Below are 17,315 nucleotides of genomic sequence, written 5' to 3'. Positions count from 1 at the left end.
CAGACTTGCAAGAGAGGCAGGCTCCTCGCTGTGGAATCAGTTCCTATTCCTATCTGCAGCCTCATCTTCCCAGGGGGGTTTGGACTAGCCTGGAGCAGGGAGCGGTCCCCTCAGAGATGGCAGTGGGCGCCTGGAGGGGCGCTGCCCCTGGCTCCCTCCTGGCAGTGGAGGGCTCGGTCTGGCTCTGGCGGAACCTGGGAGGGCTTGGCAGCTCTGAGGCTCCAGCCCCCGACGTGGTCACAGTACTGGCTGGAGGCTCCCCTTTTACTCACCTCCCCCCAGGGTCTGCTGGCTAGTGGACTCTTGCTCTAAGCCGATGGGAAAAAACCTCAAAAATCATATTGCGAAGATTGTGTACAAAAAGAATTTAGAGTTATTATAAAATAAAACTGCTTCCTAAGGAGAGCTGATTATCACAAGAGCGAGCACTATTTGTAAGGGCCTGAAAGTGGAAACGCCCAAATGTCCACCAATGGACATCATGGGCGACTGGATAAACAAAATGCGGCTCATTCCCTGGAATGTCATCCAACTGGGAAAGGAATGAAGCACTGACACACTGCCACGTGGTGAGCCTCAAAAACGAAAAAACATGCTCGGTGAGGAAGCCAGACACAAAGGGCCTGTGTCACGGGATCCCACTGATACTAAACGCTCAGAACAGGGAGATCCGTACAAACAGTAGATTAGTGGTTGTCTAAGGCTGGAGGGAAAGGGGAGTGACTGCTGATGGGGACAGGTTTCTGGAGTGACGAGAACATTCTGGAATTACGAGTGGTGGATGCTCCTTGAGGACAGAGTGGCCTGTGAGGGGCTACACAGGCCTGGGCCTCAGCCCTCCCTGTCCAAACACCCCAGCTCCAGTGTTATGTCCTTGTTGGGGGCCCTGTCCCTGCTGGAAGGCTGGACCAGTTCTTTCTGCCCCTGTCACCAAGGGCAAGGCCACCACCCTGGGGGACAAGGGCACAGCCTGGCTCCCGAGGCCGCACAGCCTCTCTTCAGGGGCACACGCACCGCAGTCGTGCAGAGCAAAGGTGGTGGCGACTGTCCCGACATTGTGCTGTCTTAGCCACACCAGACAGAACCAGCCTGTGTCCAGCCTGACTGTGCTGGAGGGGAGGGAGGTGAACAGCACGTCGCCTACGTCGCCTGCATCGGTGAGGAAGCGCAGCTCGTGTGCCGACTTGTGCATATCTGTTTGTGCGTTCGTGCATGTGCTGCCCCAGCCCCTGCCTTCCCCTGGGGGAGGGGCGTTGCCATGTGTACCGAGTTCCACTCTTAACCCAAAGACACAAGGCTGGTGTTTAAGGTTACCAAGAGTACCAGGAATTTTTAAACTCAGAGCTGAAGGGTGTGCAGCCGGAGGTGACTCACTGCTGACCTGGCTGCCTCCTCACAGGGTAAACACTGGGTGGGAGGGCGTCGCCTCGTTCTCAGATGCCTGTGTTTCTGACGTGGTTTTGTCCTGGATGAAGCCTCATGGCACCCAAGTGTGCCCTCTCCTGTCCCTGCTCCCGATGGCCTGCTCCCAGACCCTCCTCAGTGCCGGGGTGGCCTGCCCGCTCCCTTCCTGTGGTGCCCTGGGGCCTGGCCACCTGCCTGCCTCCCCCTCTGTTCACACTCCTCGAGACCCTGGCGGTCCCATCGGTGGTGACAACTGATTACCCTGCTCCCCCGCTCTTTGCTCTGGCGAGGCTGGGTCTGGGCTCTATTTTAAACCTGGTTTTTCGAGTTTAGGGCCCACCTGTGCTGTGGACCGAGACCTGGGTTCCAAGATGAGGCCTGGTAGAAAGCCCGGTGGCCTCCTCCTCCACATGTGGGGTGGGCCTGGGAAGGTGTCTCCACCTCGTGCTGGCCTTTGAGCCCAGAGAAGGGGGGAGGCTCTGGCCGGCCCCATGGCTCCAAGGACCTTCACTCGCCCGCCTCCCAGGACCCGGAAGGGACCTGGGTGAGAGGACGAGAGAGTGTCTGTGCCAATGCCTGAGGCCCCCGGCGTTCCTGGGAAGCCTAGTTTGGGGCACAGCCTCATCCCCGGGCAGGGGTGACCGCCCCCTGCAGCTGGCCCAGTGCCCCCGCAGTGCTCCAGGGTCCACTGCCTGGTGGCTGGTACACGCTCACACCACCTTGCAGACATCATGTACACGTGGCTTCCTGCAGCTGCTTGTAAAGTGCACCTTAAAAATTCCCCATGTGGACCGGCTTGTGGCAGCCACTGGCTTGCAGCTCAGAGCATGTGCCCACTCCCCGCATGCGTGCCCAGGGACACAGGCGGGGGCTCCGGTGGGCGGAGGCGATGGGGTGCGTCCCAGTGCATCGACAGAGCCTGGGGTGCAGTGTCCAGAATCCTCAAGAAGCTTCACATACTCTTCTTGGCAACAGGAATTCTTTATCTAAAGGACTTGGTATTTGTTGTTGTTGTTATTTTTCAAATGTTTTCCTTGAACTAGTTTTGTGTGGCCTTTCAAGGAAATACGTGTTTTCAGTTTGATCCAGACACTGATTTACGATTCTGGGGCCTCAAGCGTGGCCAACAGTGCCACTTGCTCTGTGTCTTATTTATGGACTTCATGTCCCTTGAGAGAGCCCATAGGGCCAGAGGGTGACCTGTGGGTCTGGATTTCCTGTGCGTGCCACCCTTGACACACAGGACGGCATCCCCACCAAGCATATCAGATCTGGGGATGCTGAAAGGCCATGGCGGTGCCGGGAGCCTCATCCCACTCGGGAGCTGCGGGTCTGAGCAGGTCAGGTCAGGGTGATGGCAGCCTGGCCTTGTCCCTTGGGCTGCCCGCTTGTATTTGTCTTGGTGGTTCCTTTTCAGCCAAGGACGGGGACCAAGCACCTTCTGTCCCCTGTTGTCCTTGGCCAGTTTCCTGACTCATAGACCGCTCCCTGGGGTCGGGATGGGGTAGGAATGGGGTCAGGGCCAGGAGAGGATGAGTGAGACTCACATCCTATCCTGCTGGGGCTGCTCAGCCTCAGCTCAGCCCTCGGCGTATGGTTGGTTGACCATCGACCATGCTGCCCCCAGGCAGCCATGGTGGGGGCGAGGCCTTCTTGTCCCCAGGTGCCGCCCCTCCCTGCCCGCCATACCCAACAGCACTGTCAGGCCCGAGGTCAGGCTGCCATTTGGAGCCTGAGTGAGTGGAAAGTAACTTCCAGGGACTCTGGTCCCCCGACAGGCCTCTGCCTGTGCCCTGGTGCTGGTGTCCGTGGCCCTGCCGGCATGCGTGGTGCTCAGTAAATGTTTATCACTTTGGATTAGGGGATTTGTGCGTCAGGAGCTCTGGCGTCTGCCCCTGCTCCTGCATCTCCCCGCTCCGTCCTCTCCCTCCCGGCTCGTGGACAAGCATGGTCCTGGAGGCAGACCTGTGTGGATCGGCTCTGATCCCTGTGGCCCACCCGGTCACAGCCCGGTCACTTAGCTTCCTGGAGCCGTGTGTCCACGGGGGCATAGCAGCACCCCAGGGCTGCGGGGAGAGAGAATGGAGACTGAGGCTCACACATACAGCCACACGTGTACCCACTCAACACCCTCGCACAGCACAGCCACACACGCTCACACCCACACCCCCTGCGCCCATGCACGCACTCACCCCCACGCACACCCTGTGCACCCACACGCACACACGTACACTCTGGCACACACATGCCCTCCGCCACTCACACCCACCCAGACACCACCCACTCGCTCACGCTCACACGGCGTGGCACTGGTCCTGACCTCGAGCATCCTTCGAAGCCTCAGGCTGGGCCTGGGCGTCTTCCTCTCTCTGCAGTAGCCGTGAGCAGCTTGGTGCCTCAGGTGCCAGCCTGGGCCCCCCAGGGGTCTGTGCTTCCTAATGTGGTGCCTGGGAAGGGGTCTTCGCACTGGCGGCACAGGCGGCAGGCTGGACACTCAGCCCAGGGCCCAGCGAACCACAGCTATGTGTGGTCTGACCCCATCCTGAGAGGACCCACCAGCATGCCTGTGTCTCCCTTTTTCTTTTTTGTTTTTGGCCACACCCCATGACTTGCAGGATCTTAGTTCCCCAATCAGGGATCGAACCTGCACCCTCAGCAGTGAAAGCACGGTGTCCTAACCATTGGGCTGCCAGGGAACTCCCCCCACCTTGTCTCCTGACAGGAACATGCGGTTGGCTTTGCAGGGCCTACCCCCTGGCACGCCGTGGCTCCTTCCAGCTGCCAGGTGACCCTTGGGGCTCCTTCGGAAGCACTCTTGTCCCCTCCTCCTCCCTCGACAGAAATCTGTGCATCCGAGGCGAAGCCGGGCCTTTGGGCACTCAGCCCAGCAGCGCACTGAAAGTGAGAACTCAGAACTCAGACGGGGGTGGGGCACCCGCTGGCTGGAGAGGCCGCCCTCGCGTGCACTCCAACAACAGAGAGTGACCCTGGGAGGCAGGGCCCGGGGCCTGCCAGTGGAGGCCAGCACTGCGGCCATTTAACAGCCCACTGACCTTGGGCAGCCTGCCCCAAGGATTGGAGATCTGTCCCTAAGGCTCCTGCCTGTGGTGATCACCGTGCTCTGTGGTCATCAGAGCTACGACAGCACCAGAAGTTGATGGAACGGCCCGATGACCAGGAGGAGCTGGCCGTCCCCAGAACCCAGCTGTGCTTCTGGGAGGGAAAGCGACCCCAGGGGATCATCTGTGTGCTGTCACTGTGATCTTGGAGGGTGGGCAGCGTCATCCCATTAGGGCAGGGGCCACAGGAACTGTTCTGCTTTCTGGCTGGCCTCATGGGGACCAGAGGTGCTCATTGTGGCTGCCCCCAAAAGAATCCTCTGGGTCACGTGACCCCTGAGTGGCCTGGATGTGAGCAGGGGAGGGACGTCCTGGTGTAGGCAGCACCTCGGGACAGGGTTAGTCAGCAGGTGACTGCCCCCGAGGGCAGGGACGGGCCCTCCTCCATGTGGCCACAGCACATGGTTAGTGCCTGCCGCCAGAAATGGCTGCTTAACAAATATTTGCCGATGAAATGAATGGAGCTCGCACTGCCCGTTCCAGACCCACCCTCTGCAGAGGGGGAAATGAGCTATTTGTGCAAGGAGGTCCTTCACGCTGACCCTGTGGGTGTGGGCAGTGGCCCTGAGGGTCTTTGGAAGCAGGTGCCATGCGTGCCCCAGCTCGGAGCTTCTGTTCCACAGCGTTGATTTGGGGTGGGTGTTGGGACTCTGCTGACCATGACGTGTCTTGGGCCGTGGGGTCCCTCCCTCCACGGCCGCCCTCCTTTCACGCCATGTCCCGGGACGCACAGGGGCTGCATGTTGCGGCCATCTCTGCCTGGGCCCGAGGTAGGTGGGCCGGTGGTGGTTGGCGCCTGTGAGAGGAGATGCATGTGCTCACAGGGTCGCACGCAGGGTTGAAACCTGCAAACGTAGGGTCTCCGGTCTTCTTACCTCTGCCGTGAATCTCAGATCCAGTGCAGATGCCTGAGGCCCCCAAACCCCCAGAGACACCAAGCAACTGTGTATCCTTGTCATTCTAGAATTTCCCATCTCCTCTTGGTGGCATCACCTGGAAAGGCACCCCTCCCCCTGCCCCCAGCACACCCCTGCCTGCCGGTCTCCAGACCACAGCAACCCCAGTGCCTGGCCCACCGGTGCCCACTCCCCAGCCGTGGAGGGAGTGACAAGACAGTGATTCTGAGTAGCTCACTTTCCTCCTGCTTTTCTCTTCTGCCATCTGCCTCCCAGGGGACGTTCTCTTCCAGATGGCCGAAGTCCACAGGCAGATTCAAAATCAATTGGAAGAAATGGTGAGTCCCAGCCTCCCAGTGCGACCCCCGGGGAGGGAGGGGCAGATGCAGGTGAGCAGGTGCTGTCAGAGGCGAGGGGAAGAGCCGGACATGTGCTCTGGCCGTGCATCCACTAGGGAAGTATGTGCCGTCCTGTGATCATACCCAGAGAGGTGGGGGCATCCCCAGGGCCCGAGAGAGAAGTCACACACCAGGGATGTGACCACCGTGGGGGCTGAGGATATACAGACGGACCTGGAAGAAAAGGACACGGGCAAGATGGGGTGTTACGCTCAGCTGGCCGCAGGGCCAGGTGGGGACACCTCGAGTGGTGGCCTGGGGAAGCACAGGTGCACCGAGACTATAGGTCCTGCCAGGACCCAGCAGGTCCACGGCTCGTGTCAGCTTGTGCCTATATTACCCGCCAGCACGGGAGAGCAGGGACAGTGGGGCGGCGGTCTCTGTCTCCCCAAGGGAAGTGGAGCCTCCGTGCCTGTCGAAGGCCGCGCTTCAGTTCAGTGCTCGCTCCCGGGGCCGCCTGGCTCCGCGGGGCCCACCTGTCCCTGCGGGGTCATCGGCTCATGGATCAGACAAGCTCCTCTCTCCCATTGGGGTGCCCAGCGTCCCGGGTGCCGTGGTCGTGGTGACCGCCCCCCCTCTCCCGGGGCGGCCACACGTCGGCACTGACGGCTGTTTTCTCTCCATGTCCAGCTGAAGTCTTTTCACAACGAGCTGCTCACGCAGCTGGAGCAGAAGGTGGAGCTGGACTCCAGGTACCTGAGCGTAAGTAGCGCCCGCCCTGCGCCTGCGGGTCACCCTGAGCTGCTTGGCCTCTGCTGTGTGTGAATCCTTCCCTCAGTCTGAACGGTTTTCATCTTCCTGTGAGCTCTCCATCCTGTGGGTTTCCTGCAGCCCCTCTGACATTTATGCCCATTTGAGACTAAATGTGACCCCGTGAGTGGACTCTCGCGTCTGATGCCCCACGTGCCAGGTTCCGCTACCCCCACCTCTCGGCCGCTTTTTGTAAAAACGATGTGAGGCAGCCGCCCTGTGGAACCTGTGTGAACTCCTCTGACCTGCTGCCGTTTCCTCGAGTTCTTCATGCCCCGACCCTGCCCTGTCGCCTCTTCCAGGTTGACAAGAAGGGCGAGGGGCTGGGCTCTGTCGGTGTTCATTACATGATTTGATCTGAGGCGCTTCCAGCCCTGGGGTGGGAGAGAGGGAGACTTGGCTGGTTTTCCCAGCCCTGATCTTTACCTCCAGGGTGGGCAGAGCTGAGGCCTCAGGTTTGCAGCTGCGCAATTCCTGCCGTCCACGGGGTCGGGGCCGCTGTGGCCCAGTTGAGAGCGGGAGGGGCGCACCAGCTCATTGCCCGTGGTTTTGTTGTTTGAATCTCAGGCTGCGCTGAAGAAATACCAGACGGAGCAAAGGAGCAAAGGTGATGCTCTGGACAAGTGCCAGGCCGAGCTGAAGAAACTCCGCAAGAAGAGCCAAGGGAGCAAAAACCCCCAGAAGTACTCGGACAAGGAGCTGCAGGTGGGACTTGGCCGCCGCGTGCTGGGGGCTCTGCCTGGGGACACACAGGAGCATTGGGGCCCCGGTTATGGTTTTGGGACTTCTCGGGCCTTTTAGTGAGCGGTGAAGGGCAGGCGCTCTTGTCTGTCCCCAGCACTCACCCTTCTTGGTCTCGGGGGGCGAGGCTGATCCCTCCTGATGAAACTGGGCAGAGCCAGGCTCCGCTCTCCTGGGGGATTTTGGGTGGTGGGTGCCCGGCGTCCCGGAGCCAGCAGGACAGCAGTCCCATCCTGTAGCCTCGGTGGGTGCCAGAGGGCCCTCCACCAAAGGAGCAGAACCCAGAGGGAATCTTCCTGTCTGTTCCTCTGGATTCATACCTCGGCAAGAGATCCCAGACTGTTACTCTGATTGACTTGTGAATGCCTGCTCCCAGCACAGACCCAGAGACCCCGGGGCAGGCAGATGCTGGCTGGTCCAGCATCTCAGTGACCCTGCAGTGTGAGGCAGATGGCATTGCAGGGCACGGGAGGGGCAGCCCTGGTTGTAGGCGTTACGTGCTGGGGTGAGGGGCAAGGATTTAGGACAGCATGGCCTGTGACAGGCATGGCCCTGATACACCTGATTCACCAGAACCCTGCAGCCAGTTGACACAGATCAGGCCCAGACGCTGCTCTCCAAAGTCGCACGTCTCAGATAAGGAGGAGGAACAGGATAGCCCCCAGTGGTCAGCAGTGGAAGCTTCCCCTGGGCACAGGCATGGGGGTGACCCCTGGGGTGAACCCCTCACCTCCTGAAGCCCCACCCTTCCTGCCAGTAATCTGGGCAGTGAGCCTGGGGGCACTGCCTGGGGCCCTCTGTGCATGGTGCACGCACATGCCCATGGTGCCCACACCGCTGCCCGCAAGCACCTCTGGAGCACGCCAGGGCCAAGAGGCCGGTCCTGCCCACTTGAGTGCGGCATAGACTAGCAGGCCCCCTGCTCCCCCGGAGCGGCCCGGCCTCCGCGCCCCTCTGTGCCTGGGGCACCCAGTGGAGAGGATGGGTGGCGCAGCGGCAGCTGAGAACCGCAACCCGCCGTGTGGGAGGCAGCCGCCAGTCTCCTGCAGCCCCTTACTCAGGTGTGTTCCTCACGTAGTCGCAGTAACTCAGCTCCCGCCTCTCTGTAACATCCCTTCCCCAAGTCAGACGCGTTTCCCCACATCCACAGTCTCGTGACCATCGTCTCAAAGACCGTCTGTAACCCGTCACCACCTCGAGGCCTCCCTGCCCCGCGGCGAGAGCGCTGCTGCAGGGAACCCTCCCGAGTCACCCCCGCCCGGGATGTGCTCCTGGGAGCGGGGTCATGAGGTCGGGGCTGGAAAGACACCTGCACTGGTGTGTGTCCGTTTTTCTGTTCTGTCCCATCCTTGACGTGTTTTGCCATTTTGTTTTCTGAAAACCTTGACCCGCTGCCTGGGAGGGCAGTGGCCTCCTCAGCGCCCTATCTGAGGGAACCCTGGGGACTGGTTTGGAGGCCTGGTGACAGGGACAGGAGGCTGGCTTTCCAGGGGTTCAGCCTGTGCACCCCCCGCTCCTTAAGGTGCTTTTTTTTTTGGTGACAGTTTCATCGAGAGGTAATTCACATACCATGTAACTTACCTGTTTGATTTTGAGTACATTCATAGCGTTGTGTAACTGTCACCACAGTCCATTTTAGGATGTTTTCACGGCCCCAAAAAGAAAGCCCGTCTTCACTAGTCCCTCTCCGCCCCCCAGCGGCATGACCGGGATCATACGACATGTGACCTTTTGCGTCTGGCTTCTTGCCCTCAGCGTGATGTTTCTGAGGTTCGTCCACGTTGCGTGTGTCAGTGCTTCATTCCTTTTTATCATCATGTACCCGTGCTTCATTCCCCTTTACGGCCACGGACTCGGAGGCTCCCTCCTGTGCCGAGGCCCTCTCCCTGGACGAGCTGGTGCTGCTATGACCAGCTTGCTGAGAGCCGTCAGAAGGGACTGTGTCCCGGCCAGTGCGTCCTGTGGCTGGGAGAGGACAGGCCGGGCAGAGGTCAGTGCGTGTGGGCTGGCATCATCCATGGTGTTCACTCCTACATGACTCGGAGCCACATGGGCCTGGGTCATCGTGACTCTGCTGCCTCTGGTTCCCAGTGACCCACTCCCCTTGCCCCAAAGCCCCCGCCACCCACTGCAAGACGTCTCTCTTCGGGAGAGCCCTGACCGCTCCACTCTGGAGTCTGGGCCTGCAGGGCCGAGAGGGTGGGATCTGCTCCCCCAGCCACGTAGGGCCAGGGGGACACAGCACGGGCTCTGCAAACCTTAGTCTTTCCATACGGGCAGTTGGGTGGTGGTTCTCTCCTTGCAGGGGGCCTCCCAGCAGTTCCCCAGCTTGGTGAGGCCGGCCATGTCCACCCTGGCCTCCTGGGACCTGGGAGACATCCAGTGCTGACCTTTCTTCCCGTGTCCAAGGGTCACCCCACAACTGAGGCTCCCCTCTGCCCTGTCTCCTCAGCACAGCCCTGCTGCCCCCGGTGGGGCCCAGTCCCCTCCCGGTATCTGCCCTGAGGCTCTCGCTCAGGGGCCTCCTCTTCACCCCCCTGTGGCCTGTCCCCACCTGGGCACAGCCATGAGGCCCTCGCCTTTGGGTTTGGGTTTGGATCCCAGCTGTGCCCCGTGTGCACTGGCCGTGTGGTCACGGCGAGCTCCATGTCCTCTCTTGGTTTCCCCGCTTGTGAGGGGTGTACCTCGGCCTTCCTCCCATCTCAGAGCAGGAAGGGCCCTGGGGCCTGAACAAAGCGAGGTCACGCCTCCCCGTTCTGTGCACTTCCTCGGTTTCCCTCCTCTGTCCCACCCCCTCCCTTGTCTTTCCCAAACCCACCCCACCCCCCTTCTCTACCTGTCCCTTAGTCTCCTGAGGGTGCTGTTGCAGTGATCCTCCTCCAGTAATCGAGTTCCTCCCAGGGAGGGCTGGGGGCTGTGTTCCACGCTGTCCCGCTCGCCGTCCAGCCCAGGCTGCTGACGCGGTGACAGGTGGCATGTGATGTTATTCCGGTTGTGGTTGTCTTTCCAAGGGTGGGAAGCAGAGCGACAGTCCAACCAGTGTGTTTTTTGTTCCCTGGTGGCGCTGAACCTGAGAGGCCAGGCTGGGGCATCCTCAGACTCCCTCACCCCGCGTCTGTGCTGGAGGGGGTGGGTGCTCAGTGTGCTCTGAGACAGTGGAAGGCACGCTGGCCGCCCGGCCCATGGATGGTTCTGGCCTACCTGGTGGCCTTGTGGAGGTGCCCAGCCCACCTGGGCATGTGAGGGTCCTTTGGCACCTGGGTCTGTTCCTTCTGGTTCTTGGAACCTTTGCAGACCTGGCCAGGAGCCAGGGCCTGATGTCTGCTTTGAGGTGTGGCTGCTGGGGGCTGGGAGGGCCCTAGGCACCTTTTGGTGTGACAGCCCCTCCCCTCCCCAGTTTCCCCTGGAGGAAATGCCTGGGCAGGGCAGGTGTGCTGAGCCAGCCCTGCCCCTCGCCTTGGCTGAGGTCCTGCTAGTCACAGGAAATGGTTTAAGACACTTTTTTTTTTTTTTTTTAATTTATTTTTGGCTGTGTTGGGTCTTCATTGCTGCACCCAGGCTTTCTCTAGTTGCGGCGAGCGGGGGCTACTCTTCGTTGCGGTGCGTGGGCTTCTCATTGAGGTGGCTTCTCTTGTTGCGGAGCATGGGCCCTAGGCGTGCAGGCTTCAGTAGTTGTGGCAGGTGGGCTCAGTAGTTGTGGCGCACGGGCTTAGTTGCTACATGGCATGTGGGATCTTCCCGGGCCAGGGATCGAACCCACGTCCCCTGCATTAGCAGGCGGATTCTTAACCACTGCGCCACCAGGGAAGCCCAAGACACTCTTTTCCTGAGGAAGAGCAGGACTCTGTTCTCCCTGTCTCCATTTCTTAGAACGGCCGACACCCCAGCTCTCACGCAGTCCACTCCGGTAGCGGATCAGCCGTGGGGGCAGCTCTGTCCGTCCAGACTGTAGTTCACGGCCCTGCCCTGGAGAGCTTGGCCTCGCCTGGACCCGCAGGACATCCTGGCCACTAGACCTGCTTACTCCAAGCAGATGTGTTTGCACGCTGTCACCAAGTAGGGGCAGGATTCCAGACTGTTTGGGCCCCTGGGGAGGTGGGGAAGGACCCCAGGCACCCGTGGTACCCCCCCCCCCCGCTCTCTTGAAGCCCCCTCTGTATCCCCAGGGTCTCCACTCCGGGGACCTTCACTGGGGCCTGGGTCACATGTAGCCCAGTGGGCAGTATGTGTAGGTGGGCGTGGGCCTGGGCCCCACAGCTGGCACAGGGGCCCCACCTGGGCATCCCCGAGCCACAGAAGCCCCTGGGCTGATGTGAACTGCGGCGCCTCTTGGCAGAGGAGGTGGGACCCCCAGACCGACGGAGCCCATGCAACTGTTTTCTAGGTATGGATATGCTGCCCAGGGCTCCCACGGGTGGATGCAGGTGTGGGCTGACTCAGTGGTCCCGAGATGGGTGGACTTCCTTGGGTCAATCCCTGGGGTCACCTGTGAGCCTTCTGGAGCCCCTGGTCCATGTGTTTTCCCTCCCCAACTGGAGCTCAGCGGGGGCAGGATGCTCACCAGGGAGGGCAGAGAGGCTCCCGAGCACCCGCCAGGCAGGGGTTGACCCTTGGAGCACCTACACACCTCCCCCAAGGCACCTCAGCTCCTGAGCGGGGCGGAGGCTTGTCCCCCGTGAGCGTGTCTGTCTGTCTGTCAGTTCATCTGTGATGGGCTCCCCGTTAGTGGGACTGGGCCAGTTTCGTGAACTGCTGATAATTGAGACTGTGTTTTGGGATTTCCAGCGAGAGAATTGATTTTAATTATAGGTCAGGGAACAGGCACTTAGAGGCATTTGGGGCGCAAACTAGGACAGAGGGTTTTTTCTAGAAGTAGGGAGCACACCAAGTACTGCCCACACGGCTGAGGTCACGCCCTGCACCTCTGGTCATTGCCGTGCTCGCCGGACCAGGCGCTGACAGAAGCGTCCATCTGTGTGGAGGCGGCTACAGGGGACAGTCAGTGGAGGATGTACCGTGTGTCTGACGGGGCGTGGTCACAGGCCTCGTCTGACGCCCTGTCTCTGGCCCAGGGTCCCCCTCCCCAGGCGTGCAGGTGCATGGTTGTACTTTAGCCTGACTGTCAGGTTCTCAAAGCTTCGGGGTGATTCTGATGGACAGCCGGCCCCTGGCTGGTTGGCGGTCTCCAGGGCTTCGGACGGAAGGGTCCGGGCTGGGGTGGGACTGGTGCCGAGAGCCATCCCGGGTGAAGCACTTTGGGAAGCAGTGCTGGGTGGAGTTGGTCAGGCTCTGGGTGCACGATCCCCTTATAGATCGGGAGGGACTTGGCCAAGGATTTCTCCCGTTTCTGTTTCCTTTGGCCCCACCCCCAGCCCAGCTCTGATTAGGCAGGAGTCCTCATCCTCCAAGGGACACCATGACTGTTAGAAAACCCAGCAGTCATCCGTGCCTTTGGGATTCGCGTCGGTGTGTGGCCGGCGGGTGGGGGCCACGGCGAGGCAGTGTGTCCTTCCCACCCCTTGTGTAGGCTCTGAGCTCTGAGGGAGGGGCCGGCAAGACCGCAGCAGAGGCGAGAGCCCAGGAAGAGAAGGCTGGAGGCAGATGGATGGGCGTGGGTGTGGGGCGGGGTCACCCCCAGTGTGGGCCAAACCTTCTGCCCGAGCGCAGAGGGCCAGGGCCCTGAACGGTCCCTGCCGGCCCAGTGCCAGGCTCTCAGCAGCCCAGCACTTGGAGCTGCTGACACAGGCAGGCTCCTGCCGTTGGGAGGGCAGAGGGCCCACCCACCCAGCTGGGGTTGAGGTTGCCAGGGGCCCCCTCCTCTGCTCTGATCCATCTTCCCCGTTCCCTCTCTGAGACGCAGAGAGCGGGGCCTCGAGTGTTCTGGGTGTGGGGTGTGGGCCGTTGCCGGGGGCCTGTGCTGACTGAAGCAGGCGGTTCCTGCAGTTTGCTCCCCCTCAACTGGGCTCCCTTGTTCCGGGAGGCGCCTCCAGATTGCCGTCTGAGAAAGGGGAGAGATTTGTTCTATTTTAAGGGATGTGTAATTAACAAAGCAAAAACAAAAAATAACCATAATTTAGATCTTCAAAAAAGATAATGGCAGAGGCTGCTCCTGTTAACACGTGGAGTTTGATGGCAGTGGTTTAAGCCCCTTATGCGTCTGCTGTTCTCATTTTAAAAAGCTCTTCAGTGTGAAAGGCGGTCTGTGGACAAGGCACCGCATCCCAGCAGTGGGACATCTTCTTTCCTTGGAGTATAAGCAGTTAGGGGTCCTCCTGGAAAAAAACAACTGAGAAGCCAGAAGCCACTGCACCCTCTTAGGGCTTCTGTGTCCACAGATGGTATCAGGATTCTCAGTCCTCTGGGGGACTCTGTCCCTTCCCCTGGTCCCCCCCAAACCTACCCCCAATTCCCCAGATCAAGCCACACAATTCCCCCTCCAGACTGGGCTGCCTACTTGGATAGCACCATGGGAAATCTGGAGCATCTTATGCTGTCAGAGCTGGGAGGGCTTTCGGGGGCAGCACCGGGCACACCGCACCTGTCTTTTCGCACTGAGAGGTGGGCATGTAAAAAAGTAAGAAGAAATAGGTGAAGTGTTTTATTTAGTGGTACGTGTCTAGAGTGTTATTTAGACACGCAATCATTATAACAAATACTAGTGAGGTATTTTGCGTTCCTGTTTTTCTGCTGAGTGTTTGAAGTTGGATGTGAATTTTGTACCTGCAGAACCTCCAAGATCACGTGAGGCAGGGGCTGCCATGTCGGGTGGTGACAATCTGGCTCAGCCCCTGAGGAAACTGTGACCCAAAGGGTCCAGAGACTTGGCAGGGACCACCCAGTAAGGTGGGCACAGGAGCCCGGGCTCCACCCTCCTCCAGGTCCCAGGGCAGCAGAGCAGACCTCAGACCTGGATGGCGTGGATCCTGGAAGTTTGGCGCACTTCCTGGTGGCCACCCAAGGCCTTGGCTCAGCGTGCTCACAGATTGCTGAGACCCGTCCCCTTGGGCCTCAAGCCTTTGTCAGCATGTCCGGCCCATTGGTGTGGACAGAAGTGGCCCCACGTTCTCTCCTGGGGTGTGGGCATGGGGATGCCCATGGGTGCACACCTCCCAGCACATCCTTTCTGGACACGCCGGCGTGTGAGTGTACTGGGCAGGGCGTGGGCAGTGGGATCTGTTTGGTCACGGACCACCCCCACCCCTCCACCCCCCGCCAATCTAGTGATGGCTGTGGGCCCTTTCTCAGGAAATTGGGAAGCCCGGGGCCCATGGGTCCCTGATGCCTGCAAGAGGCACTGCACTTTCTGCCTTAGGATGTGCCCACAGCACGTTCCCCGCAGAGCTGCCTGCTAGCTGTTGCGTCTGCTGGACCGTGGGCAGGAGGGTGCAGTTGCCCTCTTGTTCAGCCCCGGCCCCAAGCCTTGCTCTAAGCTCTTGTGCTTAAATGAGATTTTTAAGGGTCCTCCAACAATCCACTGAACCGCTGCCACAGCCCTCACCAAGCTTCACCCACTGACCCAGGCTGGCCTCCCTATTCTTGGCCTGGGTGCCGAGTGCATCAGACCAGGGAGTGGGCACAGGCCCGGTCAGCAGGCTCCAGGGAAGCCACTGGCTGCCCCCAGAAGGTGCCCAGTGACTGAATGCAGCTTGGGGGCGTCCGATTCTGGCTGTACCTTCCTGTACATCACAGCTAATCGAGTTCCCTCCTTGTCTCCTTGGAGTAATGGTTACCAGTGGTGACAGCTGAGGCCCAAGGATTCCGCTGTCATTCACCAGCTGCAGCGGTTAGGGGCAGCGTTGGTGTTTTGAGAAACGTGGGAAAGCCACGATGGCCTATCCGGTGAGGGAAACCAAAGCCTCGGGTGTTTTCTAGAACACCCCTCCCCCACTCTGAGTCACCGGCTTGCTCCACAGAGGAGAGGAGACATGTGTTCTGATCACTTTTGTCTTCTCGGATTACAGGGCTGTTCAGCCCAGGGTGACTAAGTGGGAGCGTTCTGTGGGTCTTAAATGCTTTCAGCTGAGTGTTTCTATAGTGCGGTCTCCATAGCACCCGCTAAGCAAGGAGCAGGGGAAGGTGGGGGCAGGGAGGATGCAAGACGCCAGGAGCCTGGCCGCGGTGCCTGCCCGTGGCAGGGACCGGCTTGGGCCGTTTTCTGGGGCCTGTTGCTAAGTCATCAGAGCTGTAGGGTCAGGCACGTTCTGTCCTCTGCACGTCCAGAGAGCGCGGACACTCCTGCACATTTGGGGGATGTCCCTGCCGACAGTGGCCAGCGTGGCCTGGAGGCTGCAGCGGGGGGCGGGGCGGGGGTGTGTGTCCTCCTCCTCCCCCCGTTCGAGGGCGAAGCTCCTCACTTGGCCTGGATTTCTAGGATCTGCCCGTGAAGTGGTGGCCTCTCTCCACAAGGAGGCGGCGTCCTGGGAAAGGAGGTCAGGAGGGGCTGCCGTCGTTCCTTGACAGAAGTGGCAGCCAGTGTCCTGGCCGGCTAGCGCTCTGCCCAAGCCAGATGCTTGGTGTGGGGACCGTGGAGGAAGGGTCGGCTCTCCAGGTCCTCGTGGCCCCCGCCTGGGCTGGCCATCCCGGCCAGTATAGCTCGACATCTCTCCTGCCCTATCCCAGGCAACTGTGGTCCCTGGGAAGACACTGGGTGGCTCTCGTAGCCCCAGGTTCCCTGCCTGAGACCTGAGCTGCTCCTGGCCATTCTTGGGATTCGTTTGAATAAATGGAAATCTTAAAAATAAACCACCACTCCCTCCCCCGGCACGGGAGGCTGCCAGGCAGCTAATGAGGCCAGCGCCCCGCGCCATCTCGTCCAGAGCTGGTTTCTCTCCCCTCCAGGGAGTGGGAGCGTTGAGGTGAAAGATGTTACCGCAGCCTGAAAACCCAGAAACCGTCAGCAGGACGGACGGGGATGCCGGGCCGGCACGAGGAGGAGCCGTTCTCAGCAGCAGGCTCAGGGCGGGCGGACCCTGGGGGCCCACGTTCCGGTTTACGCTGCTGTCCTGGGGTAATCGCTGGAAGAGGTGCCTTTCCCTCCCCAAAGTCCCCAATTAGGGGACAGTGGGCGGTCTCCCTTGGGCCTTCCTGCATGAGGCTCCGCGCTGACCTCTCAGCGCCTCAGCCCCTCTTGCCTGAGCGTGGGGTCTCCACGTGCCTGGCTCACCCTGCGCCCACCCCTGGCCAGCACTGGAGCAGCCCCCAGGGAGGGTGGGAGGTGGTGACCCGGGGGAGGGCTGGCCGGCTGGGGCTTATCCTGGGGTTAAAACCCAAACTCCTTCCGGAGCCTCGCAGCGACTTTTCCTGAGGCTGCCCCTTAGGGGGCTCCCAGGACCCCAGCCGAGCCCCTGTGTGTGCCCCTGTATGCAAGGATGGGCAGGCCAGGCCGAGGGAGGCGTCTTTGTTCCGGGCTGGTTGAAGCCTGCAAGGCCACGCCGATGTCCCACTATCCCCCGGACGGGGTAGGACAGCCACGGAGCAGAGCGGGCATGGGACCCTCTGGGGGATTTCAGTCTAGCATTGGGTGTTGTTTAGGTGATGGGGCAGGGGCAGCGGGGGTGTGCATCAGGGTCCCCCTCTCTGAGGGAGCCCTGCCCCTTCCAGGCCCTTCTGTCCAGAGGGTGTTCCTGCCCCCAGGCTTCCTGTCTGCATAGGGGCTTCGGGTGTGAGCCACTCCCCCTTGGTGGGCGGCATCTGAAGGGACCTCCCCACACAGCACAGCCTTGCCCACGGTGGCTTCCACAGGCCCCCAGTAGCACCCCAGATCTGCAGACTTGCTCCCCCACTTCCTGAAGGAGCCACGGTGCAGGGGAGGTTCTGCAGGAGCAGAGGCTGGAGGTTCTGGGATGTGCACGTGTTTCATAACCCAGAGAAGAGCACTTGGAGCTGCTCGGGCTGCTGGGCGGTGAAGCCGGGGGGGGGGGGGGGGGGGGGGCGGGGACCGGCGGCAATGGAGGCAGGGAGCAGGGCTGCCCCGGAGGCCTCTCTCCTCCTGCACAGACTTTCTCAGG

At 60.8% G+C, this 17,315-nt stretch overlaps 1 protein-coding gene across 3 annotated transcripts in view; it reads left to right on the top strand.

Moving 5' to 3' along the window:
- Positions 1-17,315, top strand: part of BAIAP2 (BAR/IMD domain containing adaptor protein 2) — a 71,042-nt gene that overhangs the window by 35,561 nt on the left and 18,166 nt on the right. For all 3 annotated transcript variants that reach the window (XM_061174630.1, XM_061174632.1, XM_061174631.1), the window contains exons 4-6: positions 5,696-5,757; positions 6,448-6,519; positions 7,135-7,272. In XM_061174630.1, coding sequence (XP_061030613.1) covers positions 5,696-5,757; positions 6,448-6,519; positions 7,135-7,272 — 272 coding nt within the window. The remainder of the gene's footprint in view (positions 1-5,695; positions 5,758-6,447; positions 6,520-7,134; positions 7,273-17,315) is intronic.

The sequence above is a fragment of the Eubalaena glacialis genome, chromosome 19 (genome assembly GCF_028564815.1).
Source record: "Eubalaena glacialis isolate mEubGla1 chromosome 19, mEubGla1.1.hap2.+ XY, whole genome shotgun sequence".
NCBI classification, from domain to species: domain Eukaryota; kingdom Metazoa; phylum Chordata; class Mammalia; order Artiodactyla; family Balaenidae; genus Eubalaena; species Eubalaena glacialis.
The sequence above is the reverse complement of the archived record's forward strand: the minus strand, read 5'-3'. Positions and strand labels throughout refer to the sequence as shown.